Source organism: Rhinopithecus bieti, unplaced genomic scaffold, assembly GCF_001698545.2.
Source record: "Rhinopithecus bieti isolate Rb0 unplaced genomic scaffold, ASM169854v2 scaffold_13577, whole genome shotgun sequence".
NCBI lineage: Eukaryota > Metazoa > Chordata > Mammalia > Primates > Cercopithecidae > Rhinopithecus > Rhinopithecus bieti.
Window position 1 is genome coordinate 1,814,374 of NW_016807867.1, and position 20,039 is coordinate 1,834,412.

Consider the following 20,039-nt stretch of genomic DNA (forward strand, 5'->3'; position numbering starts at 1 on the left):
CCTCCGCCTCCCGGGTTCAAGCAATTCTCCTGCCTCAGCCTCCCAAGTAACTGGGACTACATGCGCCCGCCACCACACCCAGCTAATTTTTGTATTTTTACAAAATTACCATGTTGGCCAGGCTGGGCTGGAACTCCTGACTTTGTGATCCGCCTGCCTCGGCCTCCCAAAGTGCTGGGATTACAGGCGTGAGCCACCATGCCAGGCCTGGTCAACTTTCAAGGTTGCTTTTGCTGTTACAAAAGCAGCACAGCAGTTGTTTTATGTAATTTTATAATTTCAGCATCTAAAACCAGAGGCTCTAGAGAGCATTTGCTGTGAAGAGGGAAGGAAAGAAAGGCTGATAAATACATTGCTGACTTTGTCTGTAGTGTCAGATAAGGTGCAAAAGTAACCATGATGACTGCAATCATTGTGGATAAGATTATGAAGGGGTACTGAGTGACGCAGCCCAGAAAGTGATCAGGGATTGGTTCTCTACTGTGTGTGGTAATCACCACTTTTTGTCATTTCATGTGGGAAAAGAAAGCAACCAGAGAGACCTGGAGATCTTGCCTTGTGGCCTTAGGTTATGGGGAATTTTCTTTACGGAAGTTGGCTGCCAGGTAGATAGCATTCAGGAAAAAGAATAATGAGGAATCATTTTGGGTCAGATTTCATTCTCTCTTACTTTGTGTGAAAATAGAACTGGTGTAGCTGCAGAGAATTCTAGATCTCTATTTGAATCTACTTACCTGTATTGAATCTTATGCCTAAGTGTCAAATCTTTTTCTAGTTTTCTAACTTGTGTGGCAGCGCCCCCCACCACCTTCCTTCTCTGTCACACCTAATGTTTCTAACTATTATTTTAAAATACTTATGGTATTATTATTATTATTATTATTTTTTGAGAGAGCGGGTCTCTGTCTATTGCCTAGTCTGGAGTTCAGTGAGTAATCTTCCTGCTTCAGCCTCCTGAGTAGCTGGGACCACAGGTGTGCACTACCATTAGCCTGGCTAATTTTAAAAATTTTTGTAGAGATGGGGGTCTCCTTTTGTTTCCCAGGCTAGTCTTGAACTCCTGGGCTCAAGCAGTCCTGTCGACTCAGACTCCCAAAGTGCTGGGATTATAGGCATGAGTCATCATGCCTGGCCCTCAAATTCTGTAAATAAAAGTAAATACATATAATGAAACCCCATCAACTGTCTATTATCAGTAATCTTCTTAGGGGAGTTCATCATACGACATAATCATGGACTTTAATGTTCAAAAGGTCATGATTAAGCCCTTTTAATCAAGACTATTAAAGAGGCTGATACAGTTTGGCTGTGTCCCCACCCAAATCTCATCTTGAATTCCCGTGTGTTGTGGGAGGAACATGGTGGGAGGTAATCGAATCATGGAGGGAAGTCTTTCCTGTGCTGTTCTCATGATAGTGAATAAGTCTAATGAGATCTGATGATCTCATGACATCTGCTTTAAAAAGATGAGCTCCTCTGCACAAGCTCTCTCTCTCTTTGCCTCCTGCCATCTGTGTAAGACATGACTTGCTCCTCCTTACCTTCCACCATCATTGTGAGACTTCCCCAGCCATGTGGAACTGTAAGTCCAATTAAATCTTTCTTTAGTAAATTGCCCAGTCTCGAGTATGTCTTTATCAGCAATGTGAAAATGGACTAATACAGTAAATTGGTACCAGTAGAGTGGGGCGTTGCTGAAAAGATAACTGAAAATGTGGAAGCGACTTTGGAACTGGGTAACAGTCAGAGGTTGGAACACTTTGGAAGGCTCAGAAGAAGACAGGAAAATGTAAAATTTGGAACTCCCTAGAGACTTACTAAATGGCGTTGGCTATTAGATTAGCACCAGCATTAAAGTTAGGAAATTTGTCTCAGCCAAAGGCTGCTTTACCAGCAGAGGGGTCTGAAGAACCGAGGCCTGACCTCCAGTATCCTCTCCTTGTAAGGGCCACACATATGTATGTCGTCTCTTGGTCCGGGAACCACTGACGTGCATGAAACACCCTGAATCCAGGGAGCATAAAATGGAGCCTCAGTTGGGGTTTCTTGTACCTTTCTGGTCACATAGGCATATTCTTCCTATGTCATCAGCCCTAATGACAGAGCCTCTTGGGGCTCATGAAGACCAAGTGCAAATCATCGGTCTCACTGGTACCAGTCAGCAATGCTAAAAGCTAGAACAAACTGGCCCAAAACTCCTCAGACCCATTTACAAACCGATGTTATTAATCAGTACATTTCATGTCTTGGCCAGGGGTCAGTGTCTGCAGGTACTTCAGCAAAACAACTCAGCCTTCTGGAATGAGCCTTTGCAGCATATTTCACTGCCCCCACCATCAATCTTCAAGGCCTTTTTAAGACGAAGTGACAACTCTTGGTTTGAGAGCAATTACTTGCATTACAGCATCACATAATCACATGGACAATCAAATGCACGTAATTCCAAACATCTATGATACCTAGTAAAGGTTTGGTATGGATTTAGACAACTGAACACTTCAGTAATACTAGCACAGAATGGAACAAACTTACTCATATTTTGGTCTAACTTTATAATTCTTTTGCCTCTCTGATTTATAGCTGTCTGTTCTCTCAGGTATGCGTCTATGAGTGATTGAGAGTCCTAAAAATAATTCATCAAGTCTAAATCTTCTTCAGGCCAATTTTATTCCATAGTGATAGTGTTGTGAGGGGGTTTTAATTCAATGTCACAATACATTTGATCAACCACCTCGGTATTATTGTAAGTTTTATTAGCCTCTACAATATTAAATTTACCTGTGATTTCTATATTTTCGTACTCTAATACATGGCATAATATAAATCAGACATAATGACATATTATTTTGTCTCTCCCAACAAATCTGCCTTTTCTCATGGGAGTGGAGCTTAGAGGCCATGTCTCTGTTATTTTAGGATTCCAAACCTCTTACAAATTCCATTTCTCTGGCCATATGGTTTGATGGATAGCGTTTTCCCAGGAGGAGACCTGTCCCCAACAGGGCCTATTTATTCCCTATTGGAAGTCGTCTAGTCCTATTTAAAATGTGTCCAGTACCCACAAGTTACACTATCACGTGCGGCACTAAAGTTGTTAAGGAGCACCTCAGTATGTTGTATTCTCCAATTACCAGTGTCTTAGATTGGGAAACACATCAGCCTCCTCTAAGTGCGTACCCTGTGCTTCTGCTGTGAGAATCCCAGGCCACTGGGTCTGGGATAGCTCAGACTCCATTTGAATGCAGATACCTTGTAACCCAGCTGTGTGACATGCAAGCCCATTCCCATCACTTGGTCTGGGCATATGGCCTTACTGTGCACTCTAACGCAAGACCCGTTCCGCCAGCGTTGTGTTGCCATTTCCGTCGCCATCTTTGTCTTTCCTCCTGGAGGAGGATGTCTTGCAGTTTCTCCGTTTATACAAGAAGTCTTTTTTCTTCCCCCTCTTCAAAATATCTTTCCTCATTGAAAGGGAATTCTTCTTCATGAATTCCTCTCAGCCTAGCTCTGAATTCTCAGAAGTCTCCCTTATATTAAGCAGGTCAGTGCAGTTTGATCCACCAGACCCACTGTTGATGTTGAGTACTAACTTCTTTCTTATAATTAGGAAATAAACTTGGATCCTACAATGCTGACTCCCTCAAACTAAAGCCATATGAGTGGTACTCACTGCTAAATGGATGTTTTGTTTTTGAGAGGGAGTCTCACTCTGCAACCCAGGCTGGAGCGCAGTGGCATGATCTTGGCTCACTGCAACCTCCACCTCCCGGGTTCAAGTGATTCTCATGGCTCAGCCACATGAGTAGTTGAGATTACAGGCATGTGCCACCAAGCCTGGCTAATTTTTGTATTTTCAGTAGAGATTGGCTTTCACTATGTTGGCCAGGCTGGCCTCGAACCCCAGACCTCAAGTGATCCACCCGCCTCGGCCTCCCAAAGTGCTGGGATTACAGGCGTGAGCCACTGTGCCTGGCCTCTAAATGGACTTTGGTTTGGGTATACCATAATGCTTCCCATACCCATCCACATAGAATTCCTGATTTTTCGTTCTCAGTACTTGAGCCTGCAAATTAGATTGAATTATTTTCCTTTCTCAGCGATCCAAGTATCTCAATTGTTCCTCCATCTCTTTATAGCTTTCCACCCCCAATAACAGGAACAAGAGCTATTTTTGTACATAATGTTTTGACAGATGGGACACGCTGAAGATGAACGTCTTCCATCATATCCCAGTACCTTCTTTAAACTTTCATTATCACAATCAATGGTTGCACAATGTTCGTTTAGACTAGTGGTAATCAGTGTTTTCCAGATTCAACTGGATACATATTCCATAGTTTGCTTTCCCAATTCAGGTTTTCGACCATAGCTCTGTCCTGTGAAATGGAAACGAAAGGACATAGCCATATTTGTATTGTTCCAGATAGTTATAGTCAGAGCTGCTATCTGCTCATCCATTTTGAGGACGAAGACCACTCTCAGAAGTGTGTGTTACATTCATTGAGTTGGTTACTGTACTGCTTACTTCTTGATCCTTCAGAAAGAGGTTTTGGAAAACTGAATACTGCAAGGGGCACTGTGTGGAAGTTAAAAGAGAATATTATTCTTTTGCTCTGAGAGTCTCTCAAGGCACCAAAATTACATTAGATTTTCCCTTTTGTAATATCCACTTATTAACTACCCTTCCCTCAGCAACAATTTCACCTTTCTTCCTTGTATCGTTAATTTAAATCCAAACCTTTCCCCCTAAAGCAGGTCCCACTGGTTGTCACTGGACTAGCCTATATTTTTGGTAGCAAAATGAGATATTCCAGGGTTTCCTTTTGGGGTCATTCCCAATAGTAGGGGATCACACTGGATACATACGAAGAAAGGGTACCGTCCTTCCACGAAGCAACAAAACATTTGCATAGTCAGCCCCATCCTGGCAAAGTGCAGGGAACAGATAATCCATGCCATCAACCTCTTCGGGATTTTTGCATTTAGGTTCAAATTAATATATATATATAACCTTGTTTTGGAATATTATACGATTTTGGGATTCTTTTTTTTTTTTTTTTTTTTTTTTTGAGATGGAGTCTCGCTATGTCACCCAGGCTGGAGTGCAGTAGCGTGATCTCAGCTCACTGCCTCCCGGGTTCAAGTGATTCTCCTGCCTCAGCCTCCCAAGTAGCTGGGATTACAGGTGCACGCCACCATGCCTGGCTAATTTTGTATTTTTAGTAGAGACGGGGTTTCACCATGTTAGCCAGGATGGTCTCAATCTGACCTTGCGATCCGCCTGCCTTGCCCTCACAAAGTGCTGGGATTACAGGCATGAGCCACCATGCCTGACATGGATTTTGGGATTCTTAATGGTAGCCCTGGTTGCAAGGACTACCAGATCCATTGTTGAAAAGGAAAATAGAGGTGAAGTAGGGAAGATCGTATGCAAATACTTGTTTCATTCTTTATCTCTTTCGCCCTAATTCCACCAACAGATATAATTATTTACTTAATGGAACTTCACCTTTAGTTCCCCTCACCTTCAGTTGCAAAACACAAGCTGCAGGCTTATAGACTAGCCATTTGATTCTTTGTTACGCCCACCTTCTTAAACAGGCATTTTAGTTATTCATTTCAATTTCCTATTAACCCATGACTTTGAAAGTGATAAATATAAGTCCATTGAATACAATGTTATTTTGTATGTCATTGCCTATGTGAGCAGTGAACTGAGTGCCATCAGTTCACTTTACTAAGATCCAACTAATCTTCAGTTTATATCTGTTAAAAAGGTAGAAATTGGCTGGGCATTGTGGCTCACACCTGTAATCCCAGCACAACACTTTGAGAGGCTGAGGCGGGCAGATCAATTGAGGCCAGGAGTTTGAGACCAGCCTGGCCAACACGGTGAAACCCTGTCTCTACCAAAAAATACAAAAATTAGCCGGGCGTGGTGACACACACCTGTAATCCCAGCTACTCAGGAGGCTGAGGCAGGAGAATCGCTTGAACCCAGGAGGTGGAGGTTGCAGTGAGCTGAGATTGTGCCACTGCACCCCAGTCTGGGTGACAGAATGAGCCTGTGTCTCAAAAAAGAAAAAAAAAAAAAAAAAAAGAAGTTTTCCAAAATTCTGTTTCTCTCAAGTCTGAGGTAGGGGAATGGGAGGGGTTGGGAGAATCTCAGTTTGCTCCTTGCTTCCTCAGAGTCTTTCTCCTGTGGGAAACTGCGTCTTTCTGGCAGTGAATTTTAAACTGAAAAAGATGTAGCTTCTGAACTCGGGTATTTGCCTTTAAAAAAAATCTGGTTCTGGTCTTGCTTTTGAAGTGGATATCTAATGAATACATATTAGTTGGAATTATCCAGTAAAGGAGCTTCTGGCTCAGGTTTTGATTGGCACATGAGAAAGAATAGTTGTTTTTTCCCCAGTGAAATTATTAAGAAAGCGAAAATGTAATTAATATGGTTTGGCTATGTCCCCACCCAAATCTCATCTTGAACTGTAATCCTCATGTGTCGAGGGAGGGAAGTAATTGGATTATGGGGGCAGCTGTCCCATACCCATACTGTGCACTCACATGCTCTCTCTTGCCTGCTGCCGTGTAAGACATGCCTGCTTCCCCTTCCACCATGACTGTAGTTTCCTGAGGCCTCCCTGCCATGCGAAACTGGGGGTCAGTTAAACCTCTTTTCTTTATAAATTATCCAGTCTTGGGTATGTCTTTATAGCAGTGTGAAAACGGACTAATACAACAATTAATTACTTTTTATCTTGATTTTAATCAATTTACAAGCAAATGGCATTAATAAATTATAATAGAGCAGAATGTAAAGATTTTTAAATAATTTAATCAACCAAATGTGGATCATGTAGAATGAATATATATGAAGAAATATTTTATATAATTTTTGAATGTACAATTACATTTATAAAATAAAAGTGTGCAAAATTAACTTATGTTTTTAAATGTCCAGATAATGCTTACCCATGAGGGCTAAGTAATTGGAAAAGGGTATGGGTGGTGGTTACATGGTTATGCTCAACTTGTAAACATTAATCAATTATCAATTTATGATTTATGCACATACTTAAACAAAAAAGAAACAAAACAAAATGAAACAAAGTGCATTCTCTGCCCTGTAGCAATTTATGTTCTATTAAGAGGGCCAGCAAGAAAATCTCCATTTCTGTTACTCTTCCTTCCTTTTCATAGAGTCATTTTTGCATTTGGCATCATTTTCCTTCTGCTTGAAGAACTTCCTTTAACATTTCTTGTAGAGCAAGTTTGCTGATGGTGAATTATTTCGGCTCTCATATATCTAAAAACCCTTTATTTTGTCTTTGTTTTGAAACTTTTTTTTTTTTTGCTAAATATAGAATTCTAGGTTGAGTTTTTTTTTCCTTTCAACACTAGAGAGATATTGCAGCCACTGTTTTTCTGCTTCTGTTGCTTCTGATGAGAAACATGCTGACACCCATACCTTTCTTTTGTATGTTATGTGTCCTCCTTCAACCCCTGCTGTTCTTAAGCTTTTCTTTTTCACACTGGTTTTGAGCAATTTTATTTGATATGCCTTCTGTAGTTTTCTTTCTGTTTCTTGTGTGTGGGATTCATTGAGCTTCTTGGTTTATAGTTCTCATCACATTTTGAAAGGTTTTAACCACTGATTCTTCAAATTTTTTTCTGTCCTTTCCTTTCTCCTTTCCTTCTGGGACTCCTATTAGACATATATTAGGTCACTTGAAGTTGTCTTCTAGCTTAGTGATACACTGTTAATTAAAAAGAAATCTCTTTTATCTCTGTGTTTCATTGTAGATGGATTATATCATTATATGTTTAAGTTCACTAATCTTACCTTCTGCAATCTCTGCCATGAATCCTTTCCAATGTATGTTTAGTCCAGACATTCTAGTTTTTATTTCTAGATGTTTGATTTAAAATCTTCTATATCTTTACATATCTTTTTGAAAACATGGAATACAGCTATATTCCGTTTTCCTTTTTCCATATTTCATCTGACTATTTTAATGTTCTTGTCTGTTAATTCTAATATCTGTGTCATTTCTGAGTTGACTTCAATTGATTGATGTTTTTCCCCTTGTTATGGATCACATTTGCCTTCTTCTTGGCATGTCAGATAATTTTTAATTGGATTTAAGACATTGTAAGTTTTACATTGTTGGGTAATGGATATTTTTATGTTATATAAATATTCCAACGTCCCATGAATTATGAACTTTTTCCATTTGGCTAATGGGAGCAGGCACTATAACCAGTCCTCTGTGAGCATTGGGTACTATTGCCTGTAATATTTTGAGTGGTTCTTTTCTTGCCTAAAAACGATTCCTCCACATTGTGCTAATCAGTACTCTGGTGAATACTTGAAGGGGGTCCTCTGCAGATCTCTGGAGTTCTGCTCAGTGCGGCTCTGCAGTTCAGACTCCTCTCTGGTACTCCTGTACTCTCAGCTCCATTTCCTCATTCCAGGGAGTCTCCTGGGCTCTGCCTGGGTTTCCCCTCTCTGCTCATGCCCTGGGAACTCTCAAGACAGTAAGCTGGGGCAACTGCAGGCCTCATGCCTTCCCTCAGGGATCACTGTCCTTCCTTGTTAATGACAAGTGCCTTGAAAACCATCGTCTAATTTTTTGGCTGTTTCAGATGGGACCATGAAATTCAGCCCCTATTACTCCATCATGGCCAGATGAGAATATTTAACTGAATCTATGTGAGTTTTAAAAATGGCCAGGTGTGGTGGCTCATGCCTATAATCCCAGCACTTTGGGAGGCCGAGGTGAGTGGATCACTTTAGGTCTTGAGTTCAAGACCAGCCTGGTCAACATGGTGAAACCCCGTCTCTACAAGAAATAGAAAAATTAGCTGGGCATGGTGATGAGTGCCTGTAATCCCAGTTACTTGGGAGGCTGAGGCAGGAGAATCGCCTGAAGCTGGGAGACAGAGGTTGCAATGAGCCGAGATCACACCAGTGTCCTCCAGCCTGGGCAACAGAGCAAGACTCCATTTCCAAACAACAACAACAACAACAAAAATGAACCTTGTGTGAGCCCGATTTATTACCTATATAATGATTACATTTTATAGATTATATAATTTTATTCTAATAATGGGAGATGGATGAATCACAGTAAAATGTTTAAGGTAAAACATGTCACTGTTTTTTGGAAATAGTTTTTCAGTGTCAGTTAAAGGGAAACTGTTACCACAAGCTTACTTTATCAAGAATCAGGAAGTTCTATGAGATCAGTATTAGATTAAAACTGTCGTTTTGAGTAGAAGACTACATATTTTAGGTATCCGATTAGAAAACATACTTGTCAGAATTGTCTGGCTGGATTAATTTGCTAATTTGACCTTCTTCATCATTTGATGTGATGCCAGATACTAATAGCACAATTGATTTATCACTAAGCACTCGTATTACTTTAGCGTTTTTTATGTCCTTACTAGCTTTTGCCATAATGCTAGGAAATGCTGTGGTCATTTTAGCTTTTGTGGTGGACAAAAACCTTAGACATAGAATTAGTTATTTTTTTCTTAACTTGGCGATCTCTGACTTCTTTGTGGGTAAGTTATATGTCTTTATTTAAGATAATCTTTTCCTATTTTATCTCTAAAACCTTAAAATAAACTTTTGTTATTTCAGGGGACTGTATATGGTGGGGAAAATAAACCCAAAAGTTTAAGTATTAAAGTTTGGAGGGGCTATATGGCACTGTAAGGGAATGTTGTACATATGTAAATCAGTGTGGCAGGGGAATTTTCAGCTGAAAACAGTTTATTTTCTTTTTATAGAATAAAGATAAGTCCAGAACAGCTCCAAAATTTTAATGTAAGAGTTACTTGTTTCTGGTGCTATTTTCCTTGTATGTTTAGACTTATAAGTATTCCTCTTCAAGTAAATATGGTTTTCTCGGTATCACAGTGTTGGAGTAATAAGAAATTATGTATATGCTAGTAACCAGTACAATCAGAAAATAGCATTTCAGATTGAATAATATGTTTAATAGTATTAATTTAATGATGTGGCATAGAATTTTGTAAAATATACCCAACCGTAAAGTACCTTGCGTATAATATGATATCACAGCATTATATCATCGTTAAGAGACCATAGAAATCAAACCAACTTTCTTTGAAAACATGCACTTTATAATTTTTCACTGCCTGATGATTATTATTTTTAAACAATGCTTACCATGATAAGTAGATGTACAGAAATGTCAGCTGATGTTATTGTTTTATAGGAGTTTCTAGTATAATTTAATCTGGCATATTCAGATTATTTTTGTTTATAACTACATAAAACTTACATTTAGTTAAAATGAAATAAACACAGAAAATACTTAGTTCATTCCCTGGAATACAGTAGTCACTCAAGAAATGTTAGTTCCTTTTCTTTTAATTTTAATTTTTCTGCAGCTGTGGGTCAATGCCAATCTAGGTCACAAATGTTAGTATAGTATCTAGCCTGTATAATACTGCTAGGTATGCAAGCACTATTAGGTAATCAAGGGATCTATAGAAGATTAGGTTAGTCTCTTCCAGTAAGGTTTTGCTGAGAAGAGTGGACAAGAGACGTTCAGAAATGACTATAGCAGTATAGAGTAACACGAGACCCCACCAAGACCTAACAAGTGCTATGGTCACTTGGAGGAGGCATAAAGCACATTTAGTTAGCGAATAAAGGCATTTAACATGAACTTTGAAGGATGGATAGAATTTCCATAGTCAGAGATAGGGCAAAGGATTCTTTGCTCCAAGAATGAGCAAAGGCATGCTGATAGAAAATCATTGCACTTATCTTCCTAAGGGTGAGCTTCGAGCTGGCTGGTGTGCAGATGGGTGCAGGGGAGCCGTAGAGATGAAGCTGAAATCTAGAAAGTGAGGGCCTTTAAATACCAGCATGAGTGTGGAGTGGAGTTTATTTGGCAGGCCTTGTGGAGATTTAAGGATTTTAAAACAGGTGAGTGGTTGAACAGATCAAAGCTTTACTTTAGAGGCATCGGAAGAGCCATAGGAAGTGGGGCAACTGGAGTGTGGGGTGACATGGTTTCAGAGACCATCCTGCAGCAATCTAGGCAGAAATCATGTAGTTAGGACCCGAGCTAGGATGGCTGGGGACAGCAGGCAGAGCGGCTAAGGCGGGGTGGGGGCGGGGGAAGGAGGCATTGGACAGGAAAAGAGAAAGCTGAGTTAAAGATGGGGTTTCTGAGACTAAGAACAGTATGGAGCTCTTCAAAGATACAGAAGTATTTGGGCAGGGTGGCTATGGTTCTGATGTTGCATTGAAAGTTCTGGAGAAAAATTCTAGTTTGGGAGATTGATTTAGGAGTCATGGCATAGAAATGACAGATAAAGGCAGCTAACCCATAAAGAAGTATTGAAAAAATGCACTATCTCCCCATTTGTTTCCTCAATTCTGTCCCTTCAGGTAACCAACATTTGCTGCTTGATGTAGATCCTTCCACATCATTCTCTGTGCTCCCATAAACATGTACAAATATACGAGTTTATTTATGTGAACATAGAGAAGGCTCCACTGTAAATACATGTATCCTTCACTTCTTCCTTCTTCACAGGATCCTGTGACTTTTAGATGACAATCAGCACTTAAAATAGATGAAGTGTTTTTACTAACCCAAAGGGAGTGAGGTCCTGACTGCCCCAGTTTTAGGGTGGGACGGGTGAGACAGCTGAGAAAGCCTGGGGCCTGAAGCTTTTGAATAAAGATGGTTCTAGGTAAAAATGTCTCCATGTCTGGCCCAAGGCCGGCATCATGGCAGTCCCACCCTCAAGGGTTTGAGCTCGTCTTTGGAAAATAGCTCTGCAGATGGAGTTATTCAGCAGTCCTGGTGGTCCCCTCCATCAGCAGGTGGGTGAAGAAATAATTCTGATCATTTCTTTTGCTACTGATTAAAGGAGTTGGGTGCAGGTCAGAGTCTCCATTCATCTGCCTGCCAGCCTCCTCCCTCGCATCTCCCCTGCCCCCTTCCAGCTTCATGCAGAGGTCTGCATATTTAACGCAGGGCTCACCATGACACAGTCCCTGGGAGCATTTTGTAATAGGATTCAAGTTTGCTGCCAAGCTGTTCTTTCTCCTTTGCCATGCTGGGAAGAAAACCTTTTGTCTCTGAGCCTGGAAGAAGGCATGGAGGCGGTGAGCGTGCAGGGCAGAACGCTTGAGAGGTTTTCTGCAGCTGTAAGCCATTGATTCTTAACATTTGGGATCATGAGATCCAGAGCTCCAGAGCCATGTGACAATGGCAGGGCAGATTAGACCCTCACATGTGCTTGGAACTGTGGCTTTGCTGGCTGAATGCCCTCTTCCCCCAGGTTTCAGAATTGGCCCTCTGCGGATAATCTGAATTTGTGGCACCTGAGTTGCTAGCATCTCAGGCTGAATTTACGGTTGAAAGCAAAGATTTATTGAGGAAAAATTCTAGTACTAGCTATACTGGATGTTATATAAATATACATCATCTGTACACTATTCTGGGAAACACATACTATCTATATCTACATCAATATCTATAAAAGTGTTGCCATGTGACCAGTCTTTCCATTTATGGGCACTTTCTTCTCATCCCCATGTTGTGCTGGCATTTGTGGCCTGCATGACCATGTGTCAGACGGCTGGACAGGATCTTCAGCAGATAAGGGTGGTTGCTGCTATCAGAGCCTGAACCAAGTGTTCAGGATGGCAAAGTTTATCTTGATACCTGTATGCCCGAGTTCAGGACTCTTTCCTGGCCTTCTGTATTCATCTGCTCAGGCTGCCGAAACAAAATACCCTAGACTGGGTGGCTTAAACAACTGACATTTATTTTCTCATCCTTCTGGAGCCGGGGACATTCCAGATCAAGATTCTGGCCAATTTTGGTTTCTGATGAGGGCTCTCTTTCTGGCTTGCAGACAGCTGCCATCTACCTGCGTCCTCATGAGGTATTTCTCTGAGTGTGCACAGAGAGAGAGTGGACTCTCTGTTGTCTCTTCTTATAAGGACACTATTGGATCAGGGCCCCACTCCTATGAACTCTTTTACTCTTAATTTTGTCCTTAAAGGTCTTAGTTCCAAATATAGCCACATTGGGGGTTAGGGCTCCAACATGTGAATTTGGGGAGGGCACATACACATTCAGGCCATAACACCCTCTGTGCACTCACCGTCATCCACACATTCCTCTGGTGTCCCAAAGGATTTACTTGGGGATTTTAGCTCCTCCCATCTTTTGATTGCCTTTTCTAATGGAAGATGTAGCTTCTTAGCTGGTTTAGACAGAAGGGATGATGTCAAATGGGTGGCAATTTTAAAGCAAACTGGGCTTCTCCATCCTCATCTATTTGTTCATCCAACAATGATTTCTTTTGAAGCAGGCACTTTCTGAGGTGCTGGGGATAAAGCAGTAAAAATACAGGTGAAAATCCCTGCCCTCATGGTGCTTCTATTTCTGTTGGGAGCAGGGGCGTGGAGACAGACAATAAACAAGAAAAATAACTGAGTCAAATTATATAGTATTTTAGAGGGTGATCATTGCTACTGAAAAATAAACAAAAACGCAGAGAGGAGGGAAAGGGAGTGTGCTGGGAGTGGGGCTGCAATTTTAAACCTTGGAGCTAGAGTTTACTTAGAAAGACACATTTGAAGGCTGGGCGCAGTGGCTCACAGTTGTAATCCCAGCACTTTGGGAGGCCGAGGCGGGCAGATCAGTTGAGGACAGGAGTTCGAGACCAGCCTGGTAAATATGGTGAAACTCCATCTCTACTAAAAACACAAAAATTAGCCAGGCATGGTGGCACACGGCTGTAATCCCAGTTACTCAGGAGGCTGAGGCAGGATAATCACTTGAACCCAGGAGGTGGAGGTTGCAGTGAGTTGAGATCATGCTATTGCATTCTGGCTTTGGCAACAAAGCCAGACTGTGTCAACAAACAAACAAAACAAAAAGGAAAGACATTTGAGCAAACAGAAGGCGCCCTTGGGGAAGAGCATTTCACGCCAAGGAACAGCAGGTGCGCAGGATCTGAGGCAGAAGGGTGGGTGGTGCATTGGAGACCAGAGGGGCTGGGGTGGAGTGACTGAGGGGTGAGAAGTAGGAGTGGGACTGGGAGGTGGGCCATAGATTTGTTTTCTTTTACTTTTGTCTTAATCTTTTCAAGAAACTGGCTCTTGTTTACTTATGAGCTCCATTTCACCCAAAAACACAATTCTAGAATCGAAGGTGTAGAAACACTTCGGAGTAGGTATATTCGAGAAATAGTTCAGATTCAGTTTCTTTGCAACTCGTTCAGAATGAGCCACAGACATCTCTGTTGCTCAATAAGACAGAGGAACTGAGCATGACACAAGTACGGAAGCGTTACCTAGAACGCTGGGTGACAGCACGGCGGGAGTTACGAAAACCAAAGAAATATCCTAGAGCCTGTCTTCAGCTAATCACTGCTTCCAGCAGCTCCTAGGCTTTCGAACACACCCTTCCTCTTTTGTGTAAATGAGAAAGCGTGTGACAAAGAGTATTTACCTCCCACCCCCTGCCCTGAACTCTTAGTCGGTGACTAGAACACATTACCAGTATCTTTCTTCTTTCTCATTCTGTGGAAGAAATGAGTTCCAGTGTTGAAAATACTCATGCTGGGAACATTGGAAGCCACAACCGTGGGCTCAAATATAATAAATGTCTCTGTTTGGGGGATACTTTGATTTACCTCAAGTGGACCTGGTGACCTACATTATTTTATGTATTTATTTATTTTGAGGCAGGTTCTCACTCTATCGCCCAGACTGGAGTGCAGTGGTGTGATCATGGCTCATTCCAGCCTTGACCTCCCTGGCTCAAGTGATCCTCCTGCCTCAACCTCCTGGTTAGCTGGAACTACAGGCATGCGCCACCATGTCCAGCTAATTTTTGTATTTTTTTTTTTTTGTTTTTGTAGAAATAGGATTTTACCATGTTGCCCAGGCTGGTTCCAACTCCTGAACTCAAGTGATCTACCTGCCTCAGCCTCCCAAGGTGCTGGGATTATAGGCATGAGCCACCACACTCAGCCAGTGACCTATTTTATACCATAGACATACACACACATACCCTGGAGATGAAAGGCACCCTAAGGAAGTTTGCTTATCATTAAAAATATAATTGAAACATGAAACAAACAGGTTATTTGAACTACATATAAGAACTGACCACGCAACTCTTCATCTCTACAGTGTCTTGTCTTTCATCTTTGTATGTAACCTAGGGACAGAATACTAGGGTTTAGCACTACCGTCCACTGGTTCTGAAACCATGCTGTTATAGCCTCATGTGGTCTTGTTTTTGGAGAATGCAGGCTTTCCTTCTTCCTTCCCTTTTCCTTTATCTTTACTATTCTTAATAATAGACTAATTTGGTTCTCATAAAAAAATGGGAATTCCTGGAAGTATCTGATACATTTGAAGTGACTCAACAAAGTAAGATTTCATCTGAGCTTCCACTTAATAGATCATATTCTTAGCAACTAATCACACCTGTCTGAAATGCAAATGCAATTAAAAACCCCTAAAAGCTAAAGGAAAGGGAACCTCATTTCATCACTTTTCAGTTAAGCAGTTTCTGTGCTGGGCTGAATCACTGTGATAGAGCTTATGTATTTGTTCACACAGCAAAGAGTTGTAGGTAAAGTCAAAGGTTCTGATATCACAATCCCTGGTTTCATATGCAATCTTCTCCACTTGCTAGTTGAGTGGAACTTGGTCTAATTTTCTCTTTTCTGAGCTTCAGTTTCTTTAACTGTTAACTCAGCGTAGTCCCTTCCTCACAAACTTTCTATGAAGATGAAATGAGGTAACATTTGCAATGCACACAGCACAGGGTCTACCATATGGTAATTGTATAAAACATATTAGCTGTTATTAATTTAAGTGAAATGTACAAGTCATTGGCCAACTCTGGAGGTTGCAGGAAATACAAACATTGATTTGCGATATGGCCCTCATCCTCAGGAGAGACAGACAAAAAAGATGACTATGATATAAAAGTAGAATGTAGTTAATGCATGAGAGAGGGAAAGATGAGCAAAGAACCGAGAAAGTGCAGAGGACAGAGGGGTCACTTCTACTGAGGAAGCTCCAAGAAAGAGGACATGGAGGAGGTCACTTTTTGGCCTCAGTGAAAAATAAGAAGGAAGTGAATTGACTTTTACTTATTTTTTATTTTATTTTTTTGAGACAGAGTCTTGCTCTGTCACCCAGGATGGAGTGCAGTGGCACAATCTCAGTTGACTACAAACTCCACCTCCCGAGTTCAAGCGATTCTACTGCCTCAGCCTCCAGAATGGCTGGGATTACAGGCACCCGCCACCACGTCCAGCTAATTTTTGTATTTTTAGTAGAGATGAGGTTTCACCATTTTGGGCAGGCTGGTCTTGAACTCCTGACCTCAGGTGATCCACCCACCTCAGCCTTCCAAAGGGCTGGGACTACAGGTGTGGGCCACCGTGCCTGGCTTGAATTGACTTTTTAGTAGAAGACAGGTAGACATTTTGGGAAGAAAGAATGATGTTGGCAGAGAAAAAAGAGATGTGAAAATGTGCCATATATTTGGGAGAAGGGTGCTCCATCCTGTTTGGGTTAGAGCATGAAAAAAGTAAAGATGATTTATGCTGCCTATGGCTAGAAATACAAGATCTGTACTTTGGAAAGTAGAAAGGAGCCATTGAAAGTACAGTCACCCCTTGGTGTCGGTGGGAGTTTGTTCCAGGACTCCCCTTAGATAGCAGAATCCAAGAAAGCTGAAGTCCCTGATATAAAATGCTGTAGTATTTCCATATAACCTATGCACATCCCCCCATATGCTTTATTATTTATTATTATTTTTCATAATAGAGATGGGGTTTCACTATGTTGCCCAGGCCAGTTTCAAACTCCTGGCCTCAAGCAATCTGCCCACCTTGGTCTCTCAAAGTGCTGGGATTACGGGCTTGAGCTACCCCTCCCAGCCCTTCCCGTATACTTTAAATCATCAGTAGATTATGTATAATACCAAAGACAATGTGAGTGCTATGTAAATAGTTGTTATACCTTATTGTTTAGAGAATAATGACCAGAAGTCATTACCATTAATCAAAGTCTATACGTGTCCGGTACAGATGCAGTTTTTTTCCAAATATTTTCTGTCTGTGGTTGGTTGAATCCACAGATGTAGAATTCATGGATAAGGAGGCCCTGCTGTGCAACGTTCATGACCCCTCTTACAAAAATGGCATTTAAGGAGTGTGTAGAAAATCAGTCCTGAGCTGCTTGATGAAGTACCATGAATTTTTAAATTACAGCCAAAGCATTTGTAGTGAATTCAGATATGTCATGGTGTTGTGTAGCCATTAAAACATGCCCATTTGTGTTCGTTGATGTGCGTTATTTTTTTACACTTATTTTTTTACACTTTTTTTTTTTACACTTATTTTCCTTGTGCAGGTGTGATCTCCATTCCTCTGTACATCCCTCACACGCTGTTCGAATGGGATTTTGGAAAGGAAATCTGTGTATTTTGGCTCATTACTGACTATCTTTTATGTACAGCATCTGTATATAACATTGTCCTCATCAGCTATGATCGATACCTGTCAGTCTCAAACGCTGTAAGTCAAAACATTAATTTATCCCCCTTAGAAGACTGTGTGAATGTACATATGGGTCCCCAAGCAAAAATTCTTTTAAGCCTAAGTTTTAATTTAATCGAGAGGCCTCAGAGGAGCCCTATCCTTTTGTTGTCTGGCATAGAGTTCTTGCTGGTTGTTAGTTGTGTGATTTGGATAATTCACTCACCTATGTGCCATTAAAATGGGACGGAATCAAAGAAAACCCAAGGCAAGTTGTCTCCACTGGTATATTGAGTCTATAGTAGACTGGATAGACATGACATTCATGACAGGTTTATGGGTTCTACTCCACAGACATATTGAGACCTGAATCTGTTCCTCGGAAGAGAACTTGGAGGGCAGTGGAAAGAATCCCATACTTTGAAATGTGATGAGAAAATCAATTCTGAATGGCCAGAGGAAAAGACAGTATATAGGGAAGATACAGTTTACACAGTGGGACCAGCCAGAAGGATCAAGTCCTCCTGCCGTTTTAGAACCTGTGCCAGGAAAGCTGGAACTTACTCAAGATTTGGAATAGCCTCATCTGCGAGTTAGTGGAAATTCTTTTTTTTTTTTTTTTCAATTTTATCGAATTGTACAAAGTACAAATATTTTGACACCTGATCCAAGACACAGTCATGTACATTACAATGTTTCAGTCAATATATAGCATACAAAAGAAAGTGGTCCTATTAAGAGCTGAAAATTCCAGCCGGGCGCGGTGGCTCAAGCCTGTAATCCCAGCACTTTGGGAGGCCGAGGCGGGCGGATCACGAGGTCAGGAGATAGAGACCATCCTGGCTAACACGGTGAAATCCCGTCTCTACTAAAAAATACAAAAAACTAGCCGGGCCACGTGGCGGGCGCCTGTAGCCCCAGCTACTCGGGAGGCTGAGGCAGGAGAATGGCGGGAACCCGGGAGGCGGAGCTTGCAGCGAGTCCAGATCCGAGATCCGCCACTGCACTCCAGCCTGGGCGACAGAGCGAGACTCCGTCTCAAAAAAAAAAAAAAAAAAAAAAAAAAAAAAAAAAAAAAATTTTTTTTTTCAAAAAAAAAAAAAAAAAAATAAAAAAAAAAAAAAAGCTGAAAATTCCTTATTACCTAAATAATAACATAGAAACTTAGAAATAACATATAGAATAACACAGAAACTATCAAAATAATACCGAAATAATAACATAGAAATAATAGAAACTTATTGTTTCTAATATTGAAAAGTCAACATTTTTCTCCCACATATTTTACTCATAAGCATGGCAAAATGTTACAGGTCTCATTGTCACCACTGCAATATGCATACTGTGATGGAAGCATAACCTGTCTCAATTTAGCCACATTAACTATTTTTGGACACCATGATCAACAGTGCCCATTCTCATCTAGAATGAGGCATGGAAATTCTTAAGTTATACTAAATTTTTCAGCAGTGGATCAAAAGACAAAATAAAGTTGAAGTAAAGATAAGGGGGCCACAGAAATATGGGGCAGTGATCTGAAACCTTTGAGGCCTAGATGGGAAACTTCCTTCACTCCCATCTCAGGGACCCAGCTCTTTGGGGGACTACCATGTGACAGGCATTTTGCTAAGTCCTGGGATACAGAAGTGAATATGCAGAGTTTCTATTTTATTTTTCTTTCCAACTTTTGTTTTCGCTTCAGGGGGTACGTGTGCAGGTTTGTTATGTGAGGATGAGTAAGCTGAGTGTCACGGGGGTGTTGGTGTAGAGATTTTTTTGTCACCAGGGTAATGAGCATAGTATCTGATCGGTAGTTTTTTAATCTCTCCCTCCTCCCACTGACCACCCTCAGGTAGGCCCTGGTATCTGTTGTTTCTTTTTTTATATGAGTCTCTGTTTTTGATGAGCATAGTCATCTACGTGGAGGCAGATCCAGGAACAAGTCGGTTCAGTACAATGGACTAAGTGCTGTCCTGGGGTGTTGAGAGGACAGTGACAGCTCTAGCTTGGGACAATTGTGCAGCTGGAGGTTGACAGGATTGGAAGGTGTATTAGATCAGGCAAAGATAAACTGCTGTGACAAAGAGTCTCCAAAATGTGGAGGCTTAAGCAAGATAAAAGTTTATTTTCCTCTCACATAACAGTCCATGAAAGAGTGGATTCTCTGCTCCAGGAACTCACCCAGGAATGCTGCTGGCAGGTGGCTGTGCACCCTTTAGGGCAGGGACTGGCAAACCTTCGTGATCAAGAGCCAGATAGCAAATAATTTTGGCTTTGTAGAACCTACTGTTTCTGTTGCAACTGCTCAAATACACCATTGTAGCCCCCGAACAGCCATAGATGATATATACAAAAATGTACTTGGCTCTGTTCCAATAAAACTTTATTTGCCTAAACAGGTAGTGGGCCACATTTCTTCCTTCCTTCCTTCCTTCCTTCCTTCCTTCCTTCCTTCCTTCCTT

The 20,039-nt window shown here is 41.2% G+C and overlaps 1 protein-coding gene across 4 annotated transcripts in view; it reads left to right on the plus strand.

The window, feature by feature from the left end:
* Positions 1-9,275: 9,275 nt before the first annotated feature.
* HRH4 (histamine receptor H4) overlaps positions 9,276-20,039 on the plus strand; it is a 20,062-nt gene continuing 9,298 nt past the window's right edge. For 2 of the 4 annotated variants that reach the window (XM_017883986.1, XM_017883984.1), the window contains exon 1: positions 9,276-9,567. In XM_017883986.1, the coding sequence (XP_017739475.1) occupies positions 9,375-9,567 (193 nt within the window). In that variant the 5' untranslated portion in view covers positions 9,276-9,374. Of the gene's footprint in view, positions 9,568-17,452; positions 17,617-17,931; positions 17,968-20,039 lie in introns of those variants that run through there. The other 2 variants (XM_017883985.1, XM_017883983.1) reach the window with 2 other exon arrangements.